This window comes from Xiphophorus couchianus, chromosome 14 (genome assembly GCF_001444195.1).
Source record: "Xiphophorus couchianus chromosome 14, X_couchianus-1.0, whole genome shotgun sequence".
NCBI classification, from domain to species: domain Eukaryota; kingdom Metazoa; phylum Chordata; class Actinopteri; order Cyprinodontiformes; family Poeciliidae; genus Xiphophorus; species Xiphophorus couchianus.
The window spans coordinates 19,680,117-19,703,013 of NC_040241.1; the positions used below are offsets into that span (position 1 = coordinate 19,680,117).

Below are 22,897 nucleotides of genomic sequence, written 5' to 3' on the forward strand. Positions count from 1 at the left end.
AAAAAATCTGAAATTTCTGAGATCAATCTTAGAATTTTCTTTAGTAAAAACAAGGAAATTTCAATTTGAAAATTTGAGAAAGCTCAGAAACTATTTGGGAGATTACCATAAATAACTAAAATAATCCAAATCTTGTGGATTACATTTGTAATAAAATAATCTGGGGTTATTTTAAAGCTGTTTGTGCAAACCTAAATTAAAGACAAAAACAGACTTTATTAGAATTTATACTTTTATTTATTTCCAGAGATGCATCATGAAAAGTTGATCACTTTCATGCAAAAGGCAAACAACCCCAGCCTCAGAGTCAAAGACTGAGCTCAGAAATGTGAAAAACATCCTCCACCAGTGAACTATGACCTCAACTGTGAGCCTTTAAAAGGCCCATTAAGTCTAATTCCACTGCAATCTTCACAAAATCCCCAAAACATCAGTTAGATTGTCTCAGCAGCGACAGCCAATCAGAGCTGCCCGTTTTTATGAACTCATACTGCAATCACATCTGGCTTGGAAAGACGCCGAGACGAAAACGAATCATAAACATCAACGCATGCGGATCAGAATATATTTAGATATAAATCTGATTTATAATCATAAAGGACAAGAAAAAGTGCATCAAAATTTTGCCGTTTGCCTGCAAAAAACAAAACAAAAAAAAGAAAAAACAGTGTTTTGATTTATGAAAACTACAATCTAGCCCTTTAATCACAGACCTCATGCATAGGTTTCTGCGACGTGTCACAGCACATGACAGGCATTCCCACAAAGTGCACGTCTTAAATCTCACTTTTAGATGACAAAGTAAAAAACAAGTAGAAGCCACAACAACTAAAAATATAGATTTCTTTGAACAATAAATAATTTGCAGTAGTCGTTTTCTTCTGGTTTAAGCAGCGAGCGCTCGTAGCTACTCCGTTTGGATCTGTGCGAGTCGTTGCACAACCAAAAGCTAAAATTTTCACCCCAACAGGCTCGTGTTCCTTCACACAACAAACCAGCAGAGAATCGGTAACCTCCGTCGGACACGTCCGGCCGATCAGCAGTAGCCCTTTTCAGAAAAGAAGCTTTGAAAGAAATCCTTCGAGGTACAGAGATTCATTTATTCACAGTCTGAGCGAAGTTAAATAGACACTATGTACAAGCAGGGCTCCGTTCAGGCGGCGCTAAAAGAGCCGGGTTGGAGCCATCAGCAGCTCCAGAGGACACTTTGGACCAGGAGCGCTGACTGGAACGGGTTTCTGGCACTTCTCAGAGATGAAGCTAGGAGATGGGCGACAGGGAGACGGGGCACTGGCCGTTGTTGTTCATGAGGTCGTCCAGGTCTTCGTCGTCCAGATCCACTGTGGAAAAAGAGCAAGACATTTTAACTGAGCGAAGCTACTTGTGTTAGCTTCAGAGACTAGCTTACTAGCTATTAGCTTGACTCCAAGAAGACACAATCTGGGTTTGACGCTATGTGTTGATGGTGTTGGCAAATATCTACTTCAAATCTAATGAGATTTTAGCCTCTGCAGTTCTGCCTACTTTGAGCCTCGTCATTTTAGCTGTAATTTAATTACATTTATTTGATTAGGACAGTGCAGATTAATCAACATTACCACAATTTATGCCAGTGTAAATAAGGAGGAATTAGCACAACTACATTTCATCTTTTGTCCTAAAACAACTAAGCACAAAAACAAATACAGTTAAAGAAATAACTAGCCAACAGACAGAAACACTATGAAACAGGACACAACACTCTACACTATCAGCAGTGGAGACGTTATAAATGTGTACATAACTGGTTTGTTTCGCCTCTAATCGACGCCACCTTCTGGCTGAACTGTGCAGTACGCCTCAGTATGTTGCAGACTCCTCTGGGTTGTGCTCCGTTTTTTATTTTATGATCCATACAGCTTTAAAACCAGCTGACTAAACATCCTGGAGTTCCGCCTGGGTTGCTAGGCAACGGGCTGGGCTTGGCTGGGGGTTGCTAGGTAACGGTGTAGTGCCAGTTAATTTTTAACTTAACAGGTTAAAACAGCTTATTTTCCAGACACCAAAAAACATGAACTTGTTACCAAAAAAGGTTTTAAGCACGTGGCGTGGTTTTTAGAAGCAGTTGAGACCCAAATGGAAGTACAAAAACATACAAAACATGAATTTTTCATAATTTCTTGTTCTTGAACTTGACAAGTTTGGTCAGTATGACGCTTGGAAACAAAAAATGGGCTGGTTTCCAGTTTGGATTTGTGCTTTTTTTCCTGGGAGGTTTCAATGGAAAGCTGTATCCGTCATTCAGTTCACCACATTTGCATGAGGTGAGTTCAGAAATAGAAACATCTCTGTTGCAGAGTCAGATGAAACACAGCGATTAAAAAAACCTGCTGGTTCCACAGCAACTCAGGAGTTTTAATCTTATTCTTATTACGCATTTTCTGCTGAATGTTGTGTTTTTTTATGCAGATGCCTTCATTTTCTTTCCCAGTACCAAAACAATCCAGGTGGCATAAAAAAGGAATAAATCTGTGGGGAAGCCCTTTTATGGCAACTACAAAGAATGACAGAGGATTGTTGATGCTGTGGGCCTGTCAAAAGAGAGAATATTACCTACCATATTTTTATGTTCCTTTTAGCTACAAGCTTAGTCTTTTTATAGGATTATATAGATCAGGGTCAAAAAGTCATGTTCCATTTTGAGTATTGTGTATCTATATCTATTGTAACTAGAGAACCAAAAAACAAAAAAACAAAAACAAATCAGGCTTACAAAATATTATATTAGAATCATGAATAACTGAAATTATTTTACTGTTGTAGACAGAAAAAAAAGTAGCAAAGCAGCATTTTAAATGCAGTTATTGACTACTGAAGCAAAAACAACAAGCTTGTCTTCACCAAAAACTCACATCTGCAGCTTTTGTTACAGCTCCATATGTTTTATATTGAAAGAAACTGACTTGGAAAAAATTCTCTTTTGCATGATTTTGTTACTTTGTAATTATTTTCATTTTTAATCAACTAAATGCCAAGATTTCCACATAACTCTATATGGTAAATGAAAAAACAGTAAATTCCTGTCAATAAATTCAAATGTTGAGTCTAGGAGTTTGTCCTAGATGTTTTAGAAAGCAAACAAAAAACAAACAAACAGAAATTTCTTAGTTTCATGTAATTTTTAAATATTAAAAAGATGTTTCCATCAGTTATTCAGTACTTGGGTCGCCTTTTTAACAAACACTTTTTTATTTTAATTTCTTGAACATCTACTTTTTACTTTAACTTGAGCAAAAACTATATATATATATATGTTGGTGGTGATTACAATTAAATAACCAGCATGAATGCCGGAAAACAAAAGAATAAAGCAGCACATTGAAGTTTCTCTCACCTTTTTTGGACCGGCCGATCTGACCCAGTTTCGGAGCCCTCTGTCCGAGCCTCTGGGGGTTCGCCCCGCCGTCGTGTCCGTCTGCCTGCGGGTGTCCCGGGTTGAACTGCCCCGCCGGGCCGGGCTGCCGGGGCGGCCCGCTGTGTGGGATCAGCTCGGGGATTCCTGAAGCTCCGTACATGCTGCGGTTCTCCGGTTCGGCCGCTAGGTGTCAGCACAGACCCGAGCGTGTCGCTGTGGCGTCGAGGAGAAGACTCTCACTACTTCCGCAATGGTTCTCGACACCGAAACGTGTAGAGGCTGAAAAATAAAAATAAAACGCCACCAAAATGTTGGTAATAACAGCTAGAAAAGTCCCAACACCCCGTTGATGAAAGTAGAATCGACCGTTAGGTTTAAATCCGGGGCGGTTAAACCAGCGTGTGTGTCATAAAGCAGACAGTTACTCGGTGTTTTAAAACAGAAATAACCGAAATTATTACTACTAACAGGTGTAACATTATTTCATCTGCGTCACACCGACAGCTAACATAAAAACAACATATTTTCACGTCGATCTGTGGGTCGAAACACTTAATTTCCGTTGGTTTTTTTCTCAACAACTCTCCACGGATCCGTCCTAAATAAAAACAAACAGCAGCTTTAGCTCACCCCGGGTTAGAGCTGAATCAGTGAAAATGTGCCCGCTGAGAGCCGTGGCTGTCTTCTTCTTGTTGTTGTTGTTGTTCGGAGCTCTCAGTCTTTTCTCTGCCTCTCTACGGTACTTGGCACCCTACCAAGGAGGAAGAAAACGCGTCGATTTAAAGGGGCCTCCCGTCTCTTTCTCTCTCTGCCGTGGGGATTTCCTCCCGTGGAGTCGTGAATCACGTCACAGCGCGGTCGACACGATGAGGACAGCTGTGATTACAGACTAGTTTACCCGGTGGAAGGGAGATTTTGCGCTGCTACGCCTCCTTATAATGACAGAGTGAGTCAGAGGCCAGCCAATGACAGACTCTACTGTCAACCGCACAACAAGTTGGTGAACTTTACGCAACACCACAAGCTCATTTACAGAGATGCAAATGAGCTGACTAGTCATGAAAAACTTCCCGAGTAATTTCTTTGTTGTCACTTGATCAATGGTCCGTTAGTCTTGTTAGTCTTGTTAATCTTGTTAGTCTTGTTAGTCCTCATTTTCAGACGTTAACACCGATTACAGAGGTTAGAAATGAACCCAGAAGCAGAATTTTCTTGTGATACAACATTAAAGCTGCTGTATGTAATTTAAATTTAAATATATATATATATTTACATGTTTGTTAAATCTGTCACCATGTTGTGACGGTTTATTGTGAAACAAATAATCTGTGAAAATGCCAATCTCCTCCACCCCCTCCCGGACCTACTTTTGCCATCTGAAGAAATGAACCGCTTCCAACCGAGAGCAACCAATCAGAGCCAGGAGGAGGGGCTTAGCGCCGTCAATCAAAATCATGTGCTAGCTGCTAAATGTGGTAATGGCGGAGAAACAGTTTAACTTTACAGGAAAACTGTTTATACACCATTATCAGTGCTATACTAGCTAGAATTAGCATTAATGACAGGCTAAGTAGCTGCAACATAGCAGAGAGCTAGGAAGGGATGAACTCTGGGTCAAGTTCAAGACTTCAAAAAATTATGCAAAATTAATATTTTGCACAATTTTATTCTTGCATTTGGGTTTCTACTGCTTCTGAAAAAACATCCTAAGCACAGAGAAAAACCCACCCTGCTGTTTGTTAGTAACAATTTGTTTTTTGGTTTCAAAAATGTCCCTTTTGCTGAGTCAGACCATGTCGTTACCTAGCAGCCTCAGTCGAACCCTGATTGTTACCTAGCAACCACAGTGAAACTCCAGCGCTTTCGGACAGTTGGTTTTATCTGTATTTGTTCCGATGTACAATGGCTGCTGGAAAAGACAACTGTTTTGTTGTTGATGGTCAATTCACCCCTTCACCAATTTTGTCCCATCCATCCATCCATCCATCCATCCATCCATCCATCCATCCATCCATCCATCCATCCATCCAACCAACCAACCAACCAACCAACCAACCAACCAACCAACCAACCAACCAACCAACCAAACAACCAAACACTTTAGCCCTTGTGGGGTTGAGATGGGTGCTGTGTGCCTGTGTTTTCCAGAGTTACATTTTATAGCACAGAATGGTATCTATGTTAACTTCAATTGTTATAAAAATGCTAAAAATATCAAATATGACTAAAGAACTTTGACTTTGTAGTTAAACACCTTTAAATTTTGTCTCTGTCTCTTTAAGAAGCTCCTGCTCTTTCTGAAACTCCACCTTCAGGAAGTCATCACAACATGGCTCCTCTATTAACCCTTTAATGTTTTTATCAGTTTTCCACTGAGAAGTAGCTTGTACAGTACGTTTCACCAGGTGTTTGCTAATTGCTGCTGGCTAGTCTGAAGGAGCAGAGTGGGGGAGTTTCTGCTCTATGAGGCGGAAACTCAGAAAATGCACCTCAGGTATGTTTTCAATGAGGTAAGAACACAATAGCATGATGTAAAGCTCAAAAAGGTTACATTTATATAATACTGCCCCTTTAAATAACCACACATTTTAGGATTTACAACCTTTTCCTTCAAGACAATCTGACCACTTTAATTCAAATATTACAAGTTCAGTTTATAGTTAGTCAAGTAACTATAAACAATCCATTTTTTAAAATGAATTTAGTTTTTTAAAAATATATATTTTTGAGCGTGTGAATAATTTTGACTTGATGATTTTGGTCCATGTGACAAAAAGTTTGGACACCAAAACACAAACATTGTAAGACCATATTTAGTAATTTGTCTTTATTTGTTGACTAAAATGAAACCTCACTACCACAACCAAACAGAATTATGCCACAATAAATTCAAACATGCTCATCCAATTGTTGTTTTTCAAAGCTGTTTCTGTTGTATATCCATTGATTCTTCCACATTTAGAACATGCAACAGTTAAAAATAAATCATTAAAAGACTACATTTAATCTGACGTTCATCCAATAATGGATGGATGTAAATGTTTTTGTCAGTAGAAGCAGAAGTTGGTTGGTTTTGCCGTTTCTGCCTCTAAACAAGTCCACAAACTTAAAGTCGGTCCTCTGAGTGGGATGATGCTGTCAATAAGCTGCAGACCGAGCTGAGAAAGGTCATCTGAGGTCGCTGAGTCTGAAAAAAGAAACTATATGGATGCAGTGTTAGTGAGCGAACGAACAGTAACAGAGTTGTGGACAGGTTTAACGTGAACAATGGTGGTAATTTATCATGAAAGGTAGATATTACAGGAGTCTTTATGGAGACGAATACTTTGTGTTGTACCTAAAATTTTCCATTGTAAGGTCATTTTAATTTGTCTGTTATCTGGTAGCGCCACTCAACAGAGCCGTAGCAACGCAGCTTCACAGAAAACCGAATTAAAACATGACGTCATCACCATCCGTTCAAAATAACACAGTTTAGTTGTCGAAATCATTGTTGTTTTGGGCCAAATGTTCTTAAAGTGCCGGTTGTGCCAGAATATTTTGATAAAACTCATTCACAACTTGTTAAAATATCAAACAATTATTCAGCTGTAATAATATCGAATATCCTTTCAGTCCCTCCAGGGTTTTATGATTGGTTTGTGATTTTTTGCAATGAAATTCAAAGTGTTGATGGTGCTAATTTGGAAATATTAGCGCTTGTTTATGACGGTAAATGCGACTTTTTTACTACTCACTGTATAGATCATGGACTATAATCTGACATCAACTAAAGCTGAGGCAGCTGATTAGTACAAGTAAGAAGGTTTTTGACAAAAACCTGCAATAATCTCCCAATTATGTATTAGTGAAAGGCAGTGCGGGGATTTGTTGATTTTGTGTGAATTTCCATGATTATTCCCAAGAAACTGGGGGGACTGATTGATGTAATTTGGAAGTAAATGAATAAAAACTGCATTAATTTGATTGATAACATAATATTTAAGCACACTTAGTGTTTAGTCCAGAATCTAGACGGCCAAAGAAAAGCTATGGCGGGCCGGATTTGCCCCACAGGCCTCAGGTTTGTGACTCATGGTGTGGAGGAATGGATGTATTTAGAGAAAAACTGAAAATAGAAACCTGATCATGTGTTTGCGTTTTAAAAGAAAGCCACGTTAGGGTTTGATCACCATGTAGGTTCAGTTTCTCACCTGTTATTTCTGCGTCCTGCGAGGTGAAATTCCTGTTTTTGCTCAGTAAAGTGAAGGTTTGTCCCGGCGATAATGTCATGTTATTAGCTGGACATGTTTGCTTCGTTTCATCCTGTTTACTGATGGAAGTTAATCAGAACTAAGTCATGTTTGTGCAGGAGTTTGCACTATCTCCAGGTTCATCGCATTTAGCAAACAAACTGAAGAGATAAACTCTGTTCCCAAAATAAAGGTTCATCAGACGTGTCGCGACCTATCCAGGACTCTGCAGCCAAACGGACCAGGAAACTCTGCTGCTATAAAAGTCAGGATTTCCAGATTTATTCAAACCATTTGGAGCGACGATGGCTAAGATTATAGCATCAACCCTGCTGCTCGTTGCTCTGACTAATTGCTTTTCCGACAAAACGGGTACGTCCGAAAGAAAAAAAAACAACTTCCAATGCTAATTTTCTACTATATCTCACTAAAAACATTGTTTAAGACGTTTTACTTTGACTACATATTGATGTTTTTACAGCTTATTGTGACGAATTTCACTCTGCTGGATTTACAACCAGTGAAATCCGAAGATGCAGATGCTCAAGTGAGTTAACATGGTTTTTTATCAAAAGAAATGTTTATAATTATATGTTTGTTGATTTCAGAGCAGGTGTTGATATAAATGTTTTTTCCATTGCAGCGATTTCCCCTGGCATAATAAAGTGTCCCTACCCACTGATGCCCACTGATTGTAAAGAAAAGCAGGTTAAACTTTCTGGAGGAAATGAAAATGGTGAGTAAAATTAATCAAAATTAATAATTAATTACTTTAATAGCATTGTTAATACATCTAAAAGCATTAATCCTGACACAAGAAATACTTGAAAGCTGTTTTTTTTATTTAAATTAATGGTTTAAAGATGTTTTTTATTTAAAATTTCATCTGGATTTCTAATTTTCTTGTATCAAAACTGATACATTTACTATTTCCCAACCAAAATGATTAGATATTTTATCAAAATAAAAGGAAGAAATCAATTAAAAAGCTTGAAATATCATAATTTATGCACACATTTTCACCAGTTTTTTCCTACATAATTGATACTGATGTTGAGTAAAGTTGCAGTTGTTCAAGAGGTCAGAGGTCGCAGGAACATTCTTTTGAAAAATGATACATTTAGAGAAGGAGTTTAACAAAACAACTATCAACCCTTGTTCCTTTTCATTTCTTTCAGGTTTACTCAAAGTTAAAAAATGTCACCAACCACAAACAGGCAAATATCTCCAGGAGGAAAAGCAGACGCTGAAGCTTTGCCTCTGCTGCAGGATAAAGGGAAACCCGAGACAGAGTAAGTCCAGCTGCCTGCGGACGTTTTCACTGGAATTTATTTTAAAATGAATCAAAATGTACAAAGAAAAGTAATTTGCCGATTGTTTTGTTCCTCTGCAGGATCCAACGCCATGAAAGCGTACTGCAGCTTCTCGTGTTTTCCTTCAACGCCGTTATAAACGAGGGAGAACGGAATGGCCTAATCAAAGTCTCTGATTTTACATCTTTGTTTTGTTTTTATATTTTCCATTTTGCTTTAACTATTTTTATTGTATTTCAGTACAATGTTTGTGCCTGAGCAGTGGTATGAATGAGGGCGGCAGCCGGAGTGAAACCATAACAGTGTGAATAGATCAGAAAATTTAAAGTCAGCTGAATATACAAGATAAATGGTGAGAAATTTGTTACTATTACAAGGCGTGAATTAGTCAGATGTTGTTGTTTTTTTATAATCAACGTTATAAAAAAATTATAAAACATTTTAGCAAACAACAGGCTTTTGTTGACCAGAGACGAGTTCAATTTACAAAGTTTGGTGGAAAAGATGGTAAAACTGTAACCTTTCTTCCCGTCTGCCACTGATTAATTAGACGAGCCGCTAAACATTTCTCAAACACATTCAAGTTGAGTCAGTTTAGCTCATATCAGCAACAAGGCAGTTAAAAGTTTAAAAACAACAAATAAAAACGAAACTTTGCCTTATAGTGGCAGAATAAAGAGAAGTTATTAAAAGGTGAAACCCAGGTTAGAATTAATGGATGTTCCAGTTATTATTAATCAAAAGTAACTCGGAACAGACGGAGTTCAGCTTTGATTTAAAGGAACTCAGTGTTCCGGCAGGATTGAGTTTTTCTGCATCAGTGATGCAGAAAAACTGAATGCTGCTTCTCCATGTTTGGTTCTGGTTCTGGACGATGCAGAGCGGAATAAAATCAGAAGACCTGAGACGTCTGGAAGGTTGAAACAACAGCAGCAGATCTTTAATGTATTTATTTGGTCATTTATAAACTAACAGAAATATTTTAAAGTCTTTAAATCCTGGAAATGTTCTCCAGGTGATAGAAGACTGACTTTGCAGCCATCTTTATGTGTCTCTGAATGTTCAGTCCATCACTATGTTCAGATTTCAGACCTGATCGCTGGTTGACTCTGGATCGTTCCTCTATAAAATAATAATTACTTCAGGTTTATTTCTGTTCAACTGGTGAAAGTTTTTGCAGACTCTCAGCATTTAAAACATTATTAAGGTTCCCAGAGATTCAAAAGATGCAACGTTTGTGGGAAATTATTGGTAATGTTAGCTTAGCTGTTGCAGAGACATCCAGCTTAGGTGATTCAAAACATTTACTTTACGTTCCCTGAAGGTAAAAGTACAACATCAGTGGAAAATATGTGTGCATGTAAAAGTAATAAACAGTTTACCAACTATTCAAGGTTAAAGTTTATTTCTAAAGCACATTTAAAATGAAATAGTTGCACAAGCTATAAATTATCAGAAGAATAATCACTAAATTTAAGTAAAAGTAGATTAAAGTCTTAAAATAGATCTAATAAGTATGAGAGTTAGCACAATAAAAGCTAAAATAAGCTACTAAACTAGAACTATGTTACACTGGCAGCTGGTTTAAAGTGTTTGTTTAGTAAAAGTGTTTTATGTAATTAGATGGTAATTTGTTACTGTTTTTTATGTTTTCTCTCTTTTTGATCAACTTTGTGCTTCTTTAATGGCTGATGTGACTTTCAATAAAGATGTATAAAAATTGGTGTTGCATAATCTTATGCAAAAAAATATATAAATAAAATATTTTCCTTTAAGTAGGAGGGGAAAAATTACACATTTACTGAAATACCAAACGATTCCTTTTACAAACAGCATTTTTAATCTAATCTATACTTTTGTTAAATTATTCAGTGTTTCTAGAATCTTCTAAATTTATTTCACTCAGACCAATTTTGTTTAACCACTCTTCAAAATGGGAAAAACAGGAAATCATGGCCTTAAGACAAACTTGTGTTAATCTTAAAGCCAAGAAATGGCAACAACAAAAATCCCTGAAGTTCACCAATAGAGAAATTTATTACTATGGCCTTTTGAGGTCAGAAATAAAAACCATAATCATATAATAATCATGATTATTAGTGGTAAACATGGAGCTAACTGCTACAATAACATTTTAACAGGATATGATGGAGTGTTAAGGATTTGCTAAGAAAATAAAGTCACAAAATTACAAAAATGTAGTAAAAGATTGACGAGAATAGTCGTAGACTTTATTCTTGTACGACTTTTTTCTTGTAATGTTATGACTTTATTCTCATATTACAATTGTATTATAATACAGACTTTATTCTCGTAATATGACTTTATTTTCACATTATTTCAACTTTAATCTTGACATTCTGGTTTTGACTTAGTGTCAGAGTTTGGCTCTAATACTCCGTCGTAGCTTTATGATGTAGTTAAATTAGATAAATATTGAGCTTTTCAGCAGAAAACAAAACAAAAATTGCAGAAGGGCTTTGCACAAAACTAAGTATGACTTTCTGGAAAATCAAAGTTTATTTGTGTAGCAGATTTCAGCAACAAGGCAGTTCAAGATGCTTTAAATCATGAAAACATAAAAACAAAAAGTCACAAAAACATCATACAGTCACCAATTTGAGAACAAACATTACATTTTATGGAGCGCCATCATCAAAAACATCTTCAAACTTCATATATGTTGGTGAATATCCCATTAATTATGGTTCAAAGGCAATTCTAAAGATCATACCAGCCATGAAGTACGGTGGAAGATCTGTGATGCTGTGGAGCCGACACAATCTGTGGAACGGCATAAGATTGGAAATACTACAGTGACCTCTATCTGCAAGTTTCTGTTTGTAGCTGCCAGCGCTTTGGCCAAATGATTAACAGCAGAGATGATAAATAATTTACATGCTTCCTTTTAGATCTTGGTTGAATTTTATAAACGATTCAAAGCAGAGATTAGAGATTAACGCCCCGACTTCCTCCTGCCTCTCCCAACATACCAGAATCGATCTGAGAGACTAACAACTGTAGAAACTTTCGGATCATTTTTAAGTATATAGTTAATGGTATTATTCTATTTATATATATGTATTTAGTAATGAAACACATTGTTTTTATGTGCTTATCAGTTTTTTCCCACCACATTTTCATCAGTCTGCTCCTGTATCTAAGGGTAAATACGCTATAAATGATTTAAAGCAGAGATTAGAGATTAACACCCCGACCCCCTCCTGCCTCTCCCAACGTGCCAGGACTGCTCTTAGAGACCAAACGGACCCGGATGTGTTCTGGTATAAAACAGACTGAGTTGGTGCGGTTCTGCAGAAACTTTCAGTCACTTTGGAGCGAAAACAGAAAACATGGCTAAGCTTGTAGGAGCCGCTCTGCTGCTGGTCGTCCTGATCCACTGCTTCTCCGACAGGACGGGTAAAAAATCCTGATTTATGTTAAATTTTGTTCTGTGTATTTGGAAAAGCACATCTCATAACTCTTGTTTGTTTTATTGAAGATGCACTGAATTATTTCATGTATTGTTTTATGTGTTTTTTTTTTTTTTGCAGCTCATTGTGATGAGTTTCATTCTGTTGGATTTACTAAACGTGACATAATTGATTGCAGATGCACAGGTGAGTTAGGACCAGTTTTGCAAGTTTTCATTGTGTTGCATCTGTTTTTTTATTTTATTTTATGTTTTGGTTTCGTTTTATTGTGCGTGTTGCAGATGTAGTCCATCCTCGCAAAGCAAAGAAATGCCCAAAGCCACTCATCCCCACAAATCACATGAAAAAACAGGCCCTGAAATTCTGCCTCTGCTGCGAAACAAACAAAAATAGTAAGTGGAGCACAAACATGTTTTGTCTTTCTCTCTTTAATATTGTCTAATTTTTTTTTCTCTAACTTTGCAGAAACCCAAGAGATGAAAAGTTTCTGTGACTTCCCTTGTTCCAGAGCAACGGTTCTGTAAATGAGGGGGATTGAAGTGAGAGCGATGAAAACAAAACATTAAAACTATTTGAATCTATTTGTATTAAAAGCTATAAGTTGTAGGAGCAAATTAAGGATTTTCTCTTAAAGTAGACAACAGTTTTTTCAAAAATGCAATGATTGTAAAAGAAAAAAAGACATCCTTTTAAGACTTTTTCAATGCTTTAACTGTTTTCAGTTTGTTTTTGCTCGTTTTTGTAAATACTTTTATGATACTTGTACTTCATTAAATAATACATGTGTAAATTTACCTTTTCAATACAAATTTATTCTTAATTCTGACTCTGCTAATTGTTTTATCTGTTTTATTTTTATATTATTGCTAATAAAAACATTTTACAGAGACAAGATGAGTGCCTTTTACTTTTTTAGTCTATAGTTTGAATATAAACATGTATGTAAGCTAAATAAAGAAATATTATTTAAAAATGAGCGAATTGTCCAATTTCTATTTGTACAAAGTGAAAATATTGTTTCTTCACCAAGTTTTTAGATAAATTAAATAAAAATGATCAGAAAACACCCATCATGGTATTAGCCTCGCCTAGCTTAGCATACAAACTTAGCCTAGCCTAACAGTCCTGGTTCAAGCTAACAAAGTTCACTCAACATCTGATGCAATACTAACCACAACACACAACATCCAGTTTGTTGTCATTTTTTATGACATTTTGTAAGCTAGCCATTTCCCTGCAGCTATAGTGGCTAATAATGCTAACAGTAATATCTCCAGCAGCTGATATTTTTTTCCCGCCACTTTTACATCAGTCTGCTTCTATATATGACATTACATATGAACCAGAAAAACAAAATTATTTTCAACAATTCCCAAATAAAGTGATATAAGTTTTTCCCATTTTGTTGAAAAGAATTTGGTAAAATAGCAAATGTTAGCCTAGCTTAAAAACTTTTGCTAGCTAATAAATGTGGTATCATATTTGTAAAAACAATAAATGTTAGCTTACCTTAGTATAAAGACTTTTACTAGCCACAAATGTATCATTTTACAACACATACATTAGTTACAATAAGTATTAGCTTAGCTTGACATAAAGACTTTAGCCAATAAGTGTATAATTTTTCCACACTTACATTAATTAAGATTAATTAGCTTAAAATAAAGACTTTAACTCTTTAACAGAGAACCTAGACTTAGCTAACAAAATCCATTCAACAGCTGATTTAAAGCTAACTGGTTATTGTCTATAAGGAGTAAAAAGGATGCTAACAATCTAAAATAATGGATTTGTATGAAGATAAACCAGCTGTTATCATTCTCTAGATAACAATTTATGCTTCACTAGTGAGAGTGGGGTCATTTCATGAGTATAGCTAAGCTATGTAGCAACGTTTTGTTTATAAAATAGGCAGATCAGACATATTTGCTTCAAAACGGTTTCCCTGTTTTTCGCATGGCATGTAAAATCAGTCCGCATTATTTTCTGCTACTTTCTGCCTTTGACAGTTCGGTTTAAGTAATCAGTGCCTCTATTTGAGAGGACATGTGAACCATGCTTATCTCTGCTGTGTCATGGATGTCACCTCTGCAAATCTACTGCACAATCCTTTGTGTCAGTTCCAGTCCTTATGTTTTGGGTCAGCTGAATACGGGTGAGATTTCCCTGACTGCGTCTTTCCTCTGATAGCTGCTACGCTTGCGTTTAAAAGAACAACGAGAGATCAGATATGTCCAGGCTGCGATGTGTTGTTTATGTGAAAATACAACTGTGAAAATGTAATTCAGAGTTCAGTTGATGTCGTTGTGACAGATCTTATACTTTGATGGTTTTCCAACTATAAACACACAAAATCTTACCAAGTATTTTTGTCTTGTTTCTTATGCAATATTTTATTACACTTTAAATATGACAAAATTAACTTACAAGCAACTTTTCAGCAAAAATATTGGAGCTTGTTTAAGTCAATAATAAATAAAGTTAAAGAAGTATTTACTTGAAACAAACTCCTATATCTTGTTAAAAAGCTACTTGTAAATTCATTTGTCTTATTTCAAGTGTACTAAGATATTTACTTTAGAAACTAGACCAGTGTGACTAAAAATAGTAATTTCCCTGTTAATTATTTAAAATATTCCCTATTCTGAAGTAAGCAGTTCCTTGAATATTTCACATGGTTAGTTAACAGTTATGGGAACGTGGCGCCGTGTTTACCGTCTGACTGTTTCATATTTATACCAAAACACAGAGAAAGACGGAGGACAGAAACAACAAACAGTCGTTTATAAACCAGAACAAAACTGTTCTCTGTTGGATTTCAGGACATTCCAGCTCTTAAAACGGGTAAGTCTAAGTTTAAGATATTAAAATGTTGGTTTTATATTTTCAGTTTCTGTTTGGAGAACTGGGACGTGAATCATTTCTGAGAGAACACCAGTTTGACCTGGACCCACATGTTTGGACTCTTTCTGTCCTTTCATTTTGATTTGTGGCTAAAAACCGGAACTAAAATGTAACTTATGATGGAAAAAAAATACTAATCAGAATTAGCATAAAATCCAACATTTACATTTTCTACTTTTGACTTCTCTGTAACTGGAATTAATGTTTATTGGTCTTAATGGGTTACTTGGATAAAACTTGCAAATTCAAATATATTCTGCTTACTTCCTGTTTTCTTTTTAGCTATAATGCCAAATGTACAATTTCTCCTTTTATTGAACCATTTCACATTATGTAGTCTTATCGAAAAGACCACCAATACAAGTTAATGTGTGGTGCAAATTCCTGATTTGTTTCTTTAAAAACACCACAAAAGGTTTGGAAAGTTAAAATACACAAAAATTCACTCTAAAATGTTTAATTTTGGTCTAATTTATTTAAAGGGGCAGTATTATGTGTTTTTCAGCCACATAGTGCTATTTTACAACAAAATGTGTTACCTTCAATTGTTATAAAAATGCCATTTACATCAAATATGACTTAAAGAAAATTTACTTCATAATTTAAAACCTTGAAATTTGGCTTCTGTCTGTTTTTTTTTTTTAACCCCTCCAGGGGGTATTTTTGTGGGCTCTAGTGTCCCTTATATGACAGTGGGCTGACAGGAAACAGGGAAGGAGAGGGCGGAAGACATGCGGCAAATGTCGTCGGGTCCGGGAGTCGAACCCGCGACGGCTGCGTCGAGGACTGAAGGCCTCCAAATACGGGTTGCGCTAACCGCTACGCCACCACAGCACGCCCCTGGCTTCTGTCTCTTTAAGAAGGTCCTGCTCTTTCCTAAGCTCCGCCTTCAGGAAGTGATCCCAACATGGCTCCTCTATTAACCCTTTAATGTTTTCCCCAGCGTTTCACTGAGAAGTATCTCCCATAGTGAGGTCAGCTGATAAACAGTTCCACCAGGTGTTTGCTAATTGATGCTGGCTAGTCTGAAGGATCTCTGTAATGCAGAAGCTCTGAGGAGGAGCTGCGTCTAGAAGGCGGGGCTAAGTACAACCAGGCGTTTTGTACAGCTGAATGGACATCAAATGATTTCTAAAACATGCATGAAAGAATCAGAGTAAAACTCCAGGTTTGTTTTTAAGAAGGATTACCATTAAAACATGACGTAAAGTTAAATAAAGCCAATTTTACATAATTCAGCCCCTTTAGTGGCTGTTGTGCTCGGTGTTTAGATCACTGATTGCTCTGGGAAAACAATGAGTAGGTACCATAAATAGCATTTGGTATCAATCAATCAATCAAATTTTATTTGTACAGCACATTTTAGCAGCAAGGCATTTCAAAGTGCTTTACATCATTACAAACACAGAAACACAATGCAACATAGAATCAATAATCAAAACACATCATTAAGTCAGGTTAAATTTGTAATTGATTACATTTCAAATACAATCCTAAACAGTTTTTAGTCGAGATTTAAAGGAAGTCAGTGTTTCAGCTGTTTTACAGTTTTCTGGAAGTTTGTTCCAAATTTGTGGTGCATAGATGCTGAAAGCTGCTTCTCCTCGTTTGGTTCTGGTTCTGGGGATGCAGAGCAGACCAGAACCGGAAGACCTGAGAGGTCTGGAAGGTTGATACAACAACAGCAGATCTTTAATGTATTGTGGTGCTAAGCTGTTCAGTGATTTATAAACTAACAACAGTATTTTAAAGTCTATTCTTTGAGCTACAGGGAGCCAGTGGAGGGACTTTAAAACTGGTGTTATGGTCTCTATCTTCCTGGTTTTAGTGAGAACGCGAGCAGCAGCATTCTGGATCAGGTGCAGCTGTTTGATTGATTTGTTGGACAGACCTGTGAAGACGCTGTTGCAATAATCAATACGACTGAAGATGAAGGCATGAATGAGTTTCTCTAGATCTCGCTCAGACATTAGTTCTTTAATCCTGGAAATGTTCTTCAGGTGATAGAAGGCCGACTATAACGCGACATCATTTCAATCCATCAAGTTTTTCACATGAATGTTATATTTTATGTATATTTCTGTGGTAGAGCAGCTGCACCATGTCCAGACATGTGGTGAGTGTGCAGCCACAGAACCGGGTCAAAGAGGCCGGAGCCTGGAGCACCGGACTGTGTGAGTGCTACAAAGACATCGGAGACTGTGAGTGAACAACATAAAACCAGCGGGATTGTTGGGATGTGTGAGGAGACTCAGCAGTGTGTGTGTGTGTGTGTGTGTGTGCAGGCTGCTTGGCCTGCTGTTGCCTCCCGCTGTTTACCTGTAAGGTAACGAACGCGGTGGGCGCCTGGCCCTGCCTGCCTCTTCTGGACTGCATCAGCTGCGTTCCTCCGGCCTCTCTGGCCATGAGGGCTTCGGTCAGGGAACGCTACGGCATAAAGGTACCGCAACTCACATAAAAACACATTTTATAACAACTTACATTTTTATAGGCTGACATAAAAGCAAAAGGAATAGATTTCTGCCAAAAAACGCAGAAAAATTTCAAGAAAAACTTGAACATTTCAAAGTTGAAAATTTCCTAGAAAAAACTCAGATATTTTGGGAAAAACATGCAAAGTGCAAATATCCTAAAATATTTTTAAATTAGCACCACAAAATCTGTGATCATTAAATCCAGGATGGACTGATCTGTGTGAAAAGATGTTCAGTATTATTTAATTTTAAGAAACACTTATTGAACGCTGAAACAAACAGCTGTTAATTGATATTTTAAAAGTTTAAACGGTTTTATCAACACAACCGGACCTTTAAGAACATTCATGGTTTTGGTCCAAAATGAAAGTTTGACAGCCGAGAATGCAGAGAGTTTATCAAGTAAGAGTAGCAATTATAGTCAGACGAAACTGACTTTATGTTAAAACGCCTTGCCATACGCTCCATCCAACTTCCTACCAGTATAATTTAATTAGAGATATCTTAGCATGTCTAGTCATAAATAACTAATTCCAGATATCTGGAATCATGTAACACTGATTTTATGTCAACACGGCCTGCCGTAATGCGTGACCAGAGATGATAGCCATCAGCTCTCCATGCAGATGCTTGACATGCAAATAGCAAAAAGCTCGTCAACGGCACCGGGTCCGCGCTGCAGAAGCGCAGCGAGGCATTTTTTGTTTTTATTTTCTGGGAAAGTGAGGAGGACAGATAAGACTGAAAGTGTTTGCAGGCCGGGCGGAGGCTGGAGCGCTGCCACGAGAGAAGGAGGCTGGAAATGTTGGCTCCTCTGAGGGCGGAGTGGGCTGACGCTCGCTGCAGAGCGATGCCAGGACTTCTTCTGAAAACGGGTCCAAACCTGTAGGTTGTTTGTTTTGTAAAGCAGCAGATTTCCCACCAGAGGAGAAAAGCAAAAAGCCATCACGGCGCGGATCATGTGAACAAAGCAACAGATTTATATCGTTGCTTGTTTTTGATCAACATTATCACATAAAAGTAGAGGTTCATTTAGCTCTGGTATTCAGAACATCCAGAGCTGGATGTTTAATTTACTCAGTTACATTTACTTTTGTGTACTTTTAGGAGTATTTTTTAAGTATCGCTACTCTTATTTGAGTTAAATTTATGGATTTTCTTCCCACTGAATGAAAAACAAACATGTTTTAACCAAACGTTCACCAGACACAGACACACACCTGCATTTTCTGCTAAAATTTCATAAGTTTATAAAACAAAAACTGATTTAGAAACATTTAATTTAGCCTGATTTTGTTATTTTTTTGTTACTTATATGAATTAATGTTATTTCTTTCTTTAAAATACCAAAATTTCAATCTAACTTTATATTCTGGTCCGTTTGGTGATGTATTTTTTAAAATATTAAGTAATTAATAATTTGATTAATTTACTCAGTACTTGAGTAACGTTTTACCAAATATTTGTGGATTTTCTACCCATTGAATGAAGAACAAAACTATTTTACACAAAAATTCACCATACACAAATGAATTATTGTCATTTTGGTCCTTAAGTGACTCAAACTTCCACTCAACTTTATAATTTGGTCATTTAAATGTTAAATTATTGATAATTTAGCTTTGTAGCTATTTTGATGTCAACAAATTGGGCTTTCTGATGTTTTGAATGAACAGAAATGGAGGCTGATATCAAGATGAGATCCTTCGGTGGTCATTGATCCAACATGGCCGCCTTATTTTCTTCATTTTTTTAGACGAAATGAAGCAGTTGTCTTTAAATCACTGGACCTGTTGCTGTGTTAGTGGGTGGTGAAATTATTCTGGGTGTTCATGTCACCTCCCACATGAAATCACAGCGAGGGTCGACGCTTTTACATAACGCTGGGAGTTTGTCACATTCTGTGGACGTCTTTAATGTGGACCAGCGTGTCCACAGGAGACGGGTAGACATGGAGAGGAGGAGACGGAGGAGAAGACGTGTCATGGTGGAGGTGATAAGTGACTAAAAGAGGCTCAGCAGGTGGAGAGAGACGATCATGAAGGAGAGAAAGAAAGAAAAAATTCAGCTTCATCCAATCAGCCGCCAGAATTTAGATCAATTTAAAACACTTTTACCATGCAACAGTACGTCCGTCCATCCATCCATCCATCCATTCAGTTGCTCAAATTTAAAGAGACACATAGAACGATATTTTAACACACGTTTCAAAAACATAACTTAAAGTACCAAGCTGAGTAACAACGTCCCATAGTATTATCCATAATATCCAACAATCTAATATATAATCACACCCGCCTGTATCATTAGGCAAAGTAAACGCAGCCTATGTTTTACAGTGTTTTACGATGTTTAGGTACGGTGATTCCTGTTCCTGCAGATCAGATCTGTGTTCATCTGAACCTGCAGACATTAAAATACCATAGAAGAGATTTTAGCACAACTTGTACTGTTAATAACAGGACTGGTGGTGTTTAGTAACAGGACTGGTGGTGTTTAATAACAGGACTGGTGGTGTTTAATAGCAGGACTGGTGGTGTTTAATAACAGGACTGGTGGTGTTTAATAGCAGGACTGGTGGTGTTTAGTAACAGGACTGGTGGTGTTTAATAACAGGACTGGTGGTGTTTAATAGCAGGACTGGTGGTGTTTAGTAACAGGACTGGTGGTGTTTAATAGCAGGACTGGTGGTGTTTAATAGCAGGACTGGTGGTGTTTAATAGCAGGACTGGTGGTGTTTAATAACAGGACTGGTGGTGTTTAATAACAGGACTGGTGGTGTTTAATAGCAGGACTGGTGGTGTTTAATAACAGGACTGGTGGTGTTTAATAACAGGACTGGTGGTGTTTAATAGCAGGACTGGTGGTGTTTAATAACAGGACTGGTGGTGTTTAATAACAGGACTGGTGGTGTTTAATAACAGGACTGGTGGTGTTTAGTAACAGGACTGGTGGTGTTTAATAGCAGGACTGGTGGTGTTTAATAGCAGGACTGGTGGTGTTTAATAGCAGGACTGGTGGTGTTTAATAGCAGGACTGGTGGTGTTTAATAACAGGACTGGTGGTGTTTAATAGCAGGACTGGTGGTGTTTAATAGCAGGACTGGTGGTGTTTAATAGCAGGACTGGTGGTGTTTAATAACAGGACTGGTGGTGTTTAATAACAGGACTGGTGGTGTTTAATAGCAGGACTGGTGGTGTTTAATAACAGGACTGGTGGTGTTTAGTAACAGGACTGGTGGTGTTTAATAGCAGGACTGGTGGTGTTTAATAGCAGGACTGGTGGTGTTTAATAGCAGGACTGGTGGTGTTTAATAGCAGGACTGGTGGTGTTTAATAGCAGGACTGGTGGTGTTTAATAGCAGGACTGGTGGTGTTTAATAACAGGACTGGTGGTGTTTAATAACAGGACTGGTGGTGTTTAATAACAGGACTGGTGGTGTTTAGTAACAGGACTGGTGGTGTTTAATAACAGGACTGGTGGTGTTTAGTAACAGGACTGGTGGTGTTTAATAACAGGACTGGTGGTGTTTAATAACAGGACTGGTGGTGTTTAGTAACAGGACTGGTGGTGTTTAGTAACAGGACTGGTGGTGTTTAATAACAGGACAGGTGGTGCACATTATAATGACTGCAAACAGATGCACAACTACTGTACATGTTTGAAAAGCACCAGTAGAGCCTCCTGAACAACCAAGGAGAATTCAGCAAGTGTTTTCTGCGTGGTAAAGTAAGCAATAAAACACTTGTCTTTCCAGCAGCCATTGTACACCACCAGTTAAACTAGTTGACCAAACATTCTGGAACTCTGCTTGGGTTGCTAGGTAACGGGCTAGGCTTGGCTGGGGTTGCTAGGTAATGGAATGTGACTCACCAATCAGAAGGTTTTTGAAACGGCTCAAACAAAAAAATTATAAATTATTACCATTAAAACAGCTGGATGTTTTTTCCAAGCAGTTGAGACTCAAACTGAAGTATAAAAACGGGCACAAAGTTAATTTTGCATAATAGATCCCCTTTAATAGTAAAATATTGTTGTTGAGGGGCAACAAAAGCTCATTTTCAGGTAACCAGCAGAAGTGAACGGTGGTTCTGCTGCTTTATAAAACAAGAAAAATGTGTCTTCTGCACCTGAATGTAAATGTTCACCTTTCTGCCTGGGCCTCCCACTGATGTTCAGCTCTTTCTCTCTTTTTCTCTCTCTCTCTCTCTCTTTCTATCTCTCTGTGAGCAGGGAAGCGTGTGGAGCGACTGCCTGTACGGATGCTGCTGCTACACGCTATCTTGGCTTCAGATCTCCAGGGAGCTGAAAAGAAGAGCAGCATCCCACGCCGCCTCCTCTCCTCCGGCCTCCTCCACAGTCAGATACACTGCTCTGACCTCCCTGCAGGGGGCGCACTTGGTCTAGACGCCTCGGGGAAACTTTCTTTCCCTGATGGCAGGAAGTCAGGATTTAATCACACTTCATTTGGCCTGCAGGGACATAACAGACAAAAGTCCAGTTTGTTCAAATTATTTAAACTTTATTTAAACTCTTTCTGTTTTTTTCTATACTGTTTGGATTCTTTATAGCAAAAAAATGTTTTCTTTGGTCAAAGTGTCTCTAATAAATATTACTTGTGAATATGTTGCGTAAGTAGTCTGCAAATAAATATGTAGAACTATTTTTGTTTTTTAAAATGTTCACTTTGTTGCTTGAAAGACCTAATCAGCTATTTGTGTTAAATTTATTCTTTAGGGAATTGTTCTGCTCTGAAAACTTACAGAAACTGTTTTTATTTCCGAAATATGCTTCAAATCTTTGTTTGCTTAATAATTTTTTTGTCTCAATTTCAGTTTGCACAATATCTTGAAGCTGTAATAAAAACCTTGATTTATACAAATAATGCAGAAAAAGAGGCTAAATGTTTTTGTAAGCATCTGAAACAATAACAGAAATTGAATTTTAAGATTTTACCCTAGTTTCTCATAACAATGTAAATAAATATGATTGCGTCGGTGGAAAACTCTTTGAACAAAATAGTTTTTGTGTCAAACTCAATTGGAGTTGAGAGATCAGTTGTTGTGTGGAACAAAAACCATGAGTTGTTCTGGAAGTTCATGTTTTACTCAAACACGTTTCTCCATATTGTGTTCTTTGTGTAGCA

The 22,897-nt window shown here is 37.4% G+C and overlaps 2 protein-coding genes across 2 annotated transcripts; one reads left to right on the forward strand and one right to left on the reverse strand.

Annotated features, from left to right (window-relative positions):
- Positions 1-218: 218 nt before the first annotated feature.
- LOC114157774 (calcium/calmodulin-dependent protein kinase II inhibitor 1-like) lies at positions 219-4,406 on the reverse strand. The gene is made up of 3 exons (XM_028038917.1): positions 4,025-4,406; positions 3,374-3,673; positions 219-1,340 (listed from the first exon to the last, which is right to left on the reverse strand). Exons 2-3 carry the CDS (start codon positions 3,552-3,554, stop codon positions 1,261-1,263), a joined length of 261 nt encoding a protein of 86 aa, XP_027894718.1. The 5' UTR covers positions 3,555-3,673; positions 4,025-4,406; the 3' UTR covers positions 219-1,260.
- A 12,899-nt stretch (positions 4,407-17,305) lies between these two features.
- Positions 17,306-22,624, forward strand: LOC114157058 (placenta-specific gene 8 protein-like). The gene is made up of 3 exons (XM_028037751.1): positions 17,306-17,478; positions 17,563-17,717; positions 21,985-22,624. The coding sequence occupies exons 1-3, from the start codon at positions 17,379-17,381 to the stop codon at positions 22,156-22,158; spliced, it is 429 nt and encodes a 142-aa protein (XP_027893552.1). The 5' UTR covers positions 17,306-17,378; the 3' UTR covers positions 22,159-22,624.
- Positions 22,625-22,897: the final 273 nt, after the last annotated feature.

Bases quoted from the DNA above. Each gene is read 5' to 3' on its own strand.
- LOC114157774 (XM_028038917.1), bottom strand. From the start codon at position 3,554: ATGTACGGAGCTTCAGGAATCCCCGAGCTGATCCCACACAGCGGGCCG. The intron at 1,341-3,373 runs GTGAGAGAAACT...CTTTTTCCACAG, and splicing joins GATCGGCCGGTCCAAAAAAG to TGGATCTGGACGACGAAGAC.
- LOC114157058 (XM_028037751.1), top strand. From the start codon at position 17,379: ATGTCCAGACATGTGGTGAGTGTGCAGCCACAGAACCGGGTCAAAGAG. The intron at 17,479-17,562 runs GTGAGTGAACAA...GTGTGTGTGCAG, and splicing joins CTACAAAGACATCGGAGACT to GCTGCTTGGCCTGCTGTTGC. The intron at 17,718-21,984 runs GTACCGCAACTC...CTCTGTGAGCAG, and splicing joins GGGAACGCTACGGCATAAAG to GGAAGCGTGTGGAGCGACTG.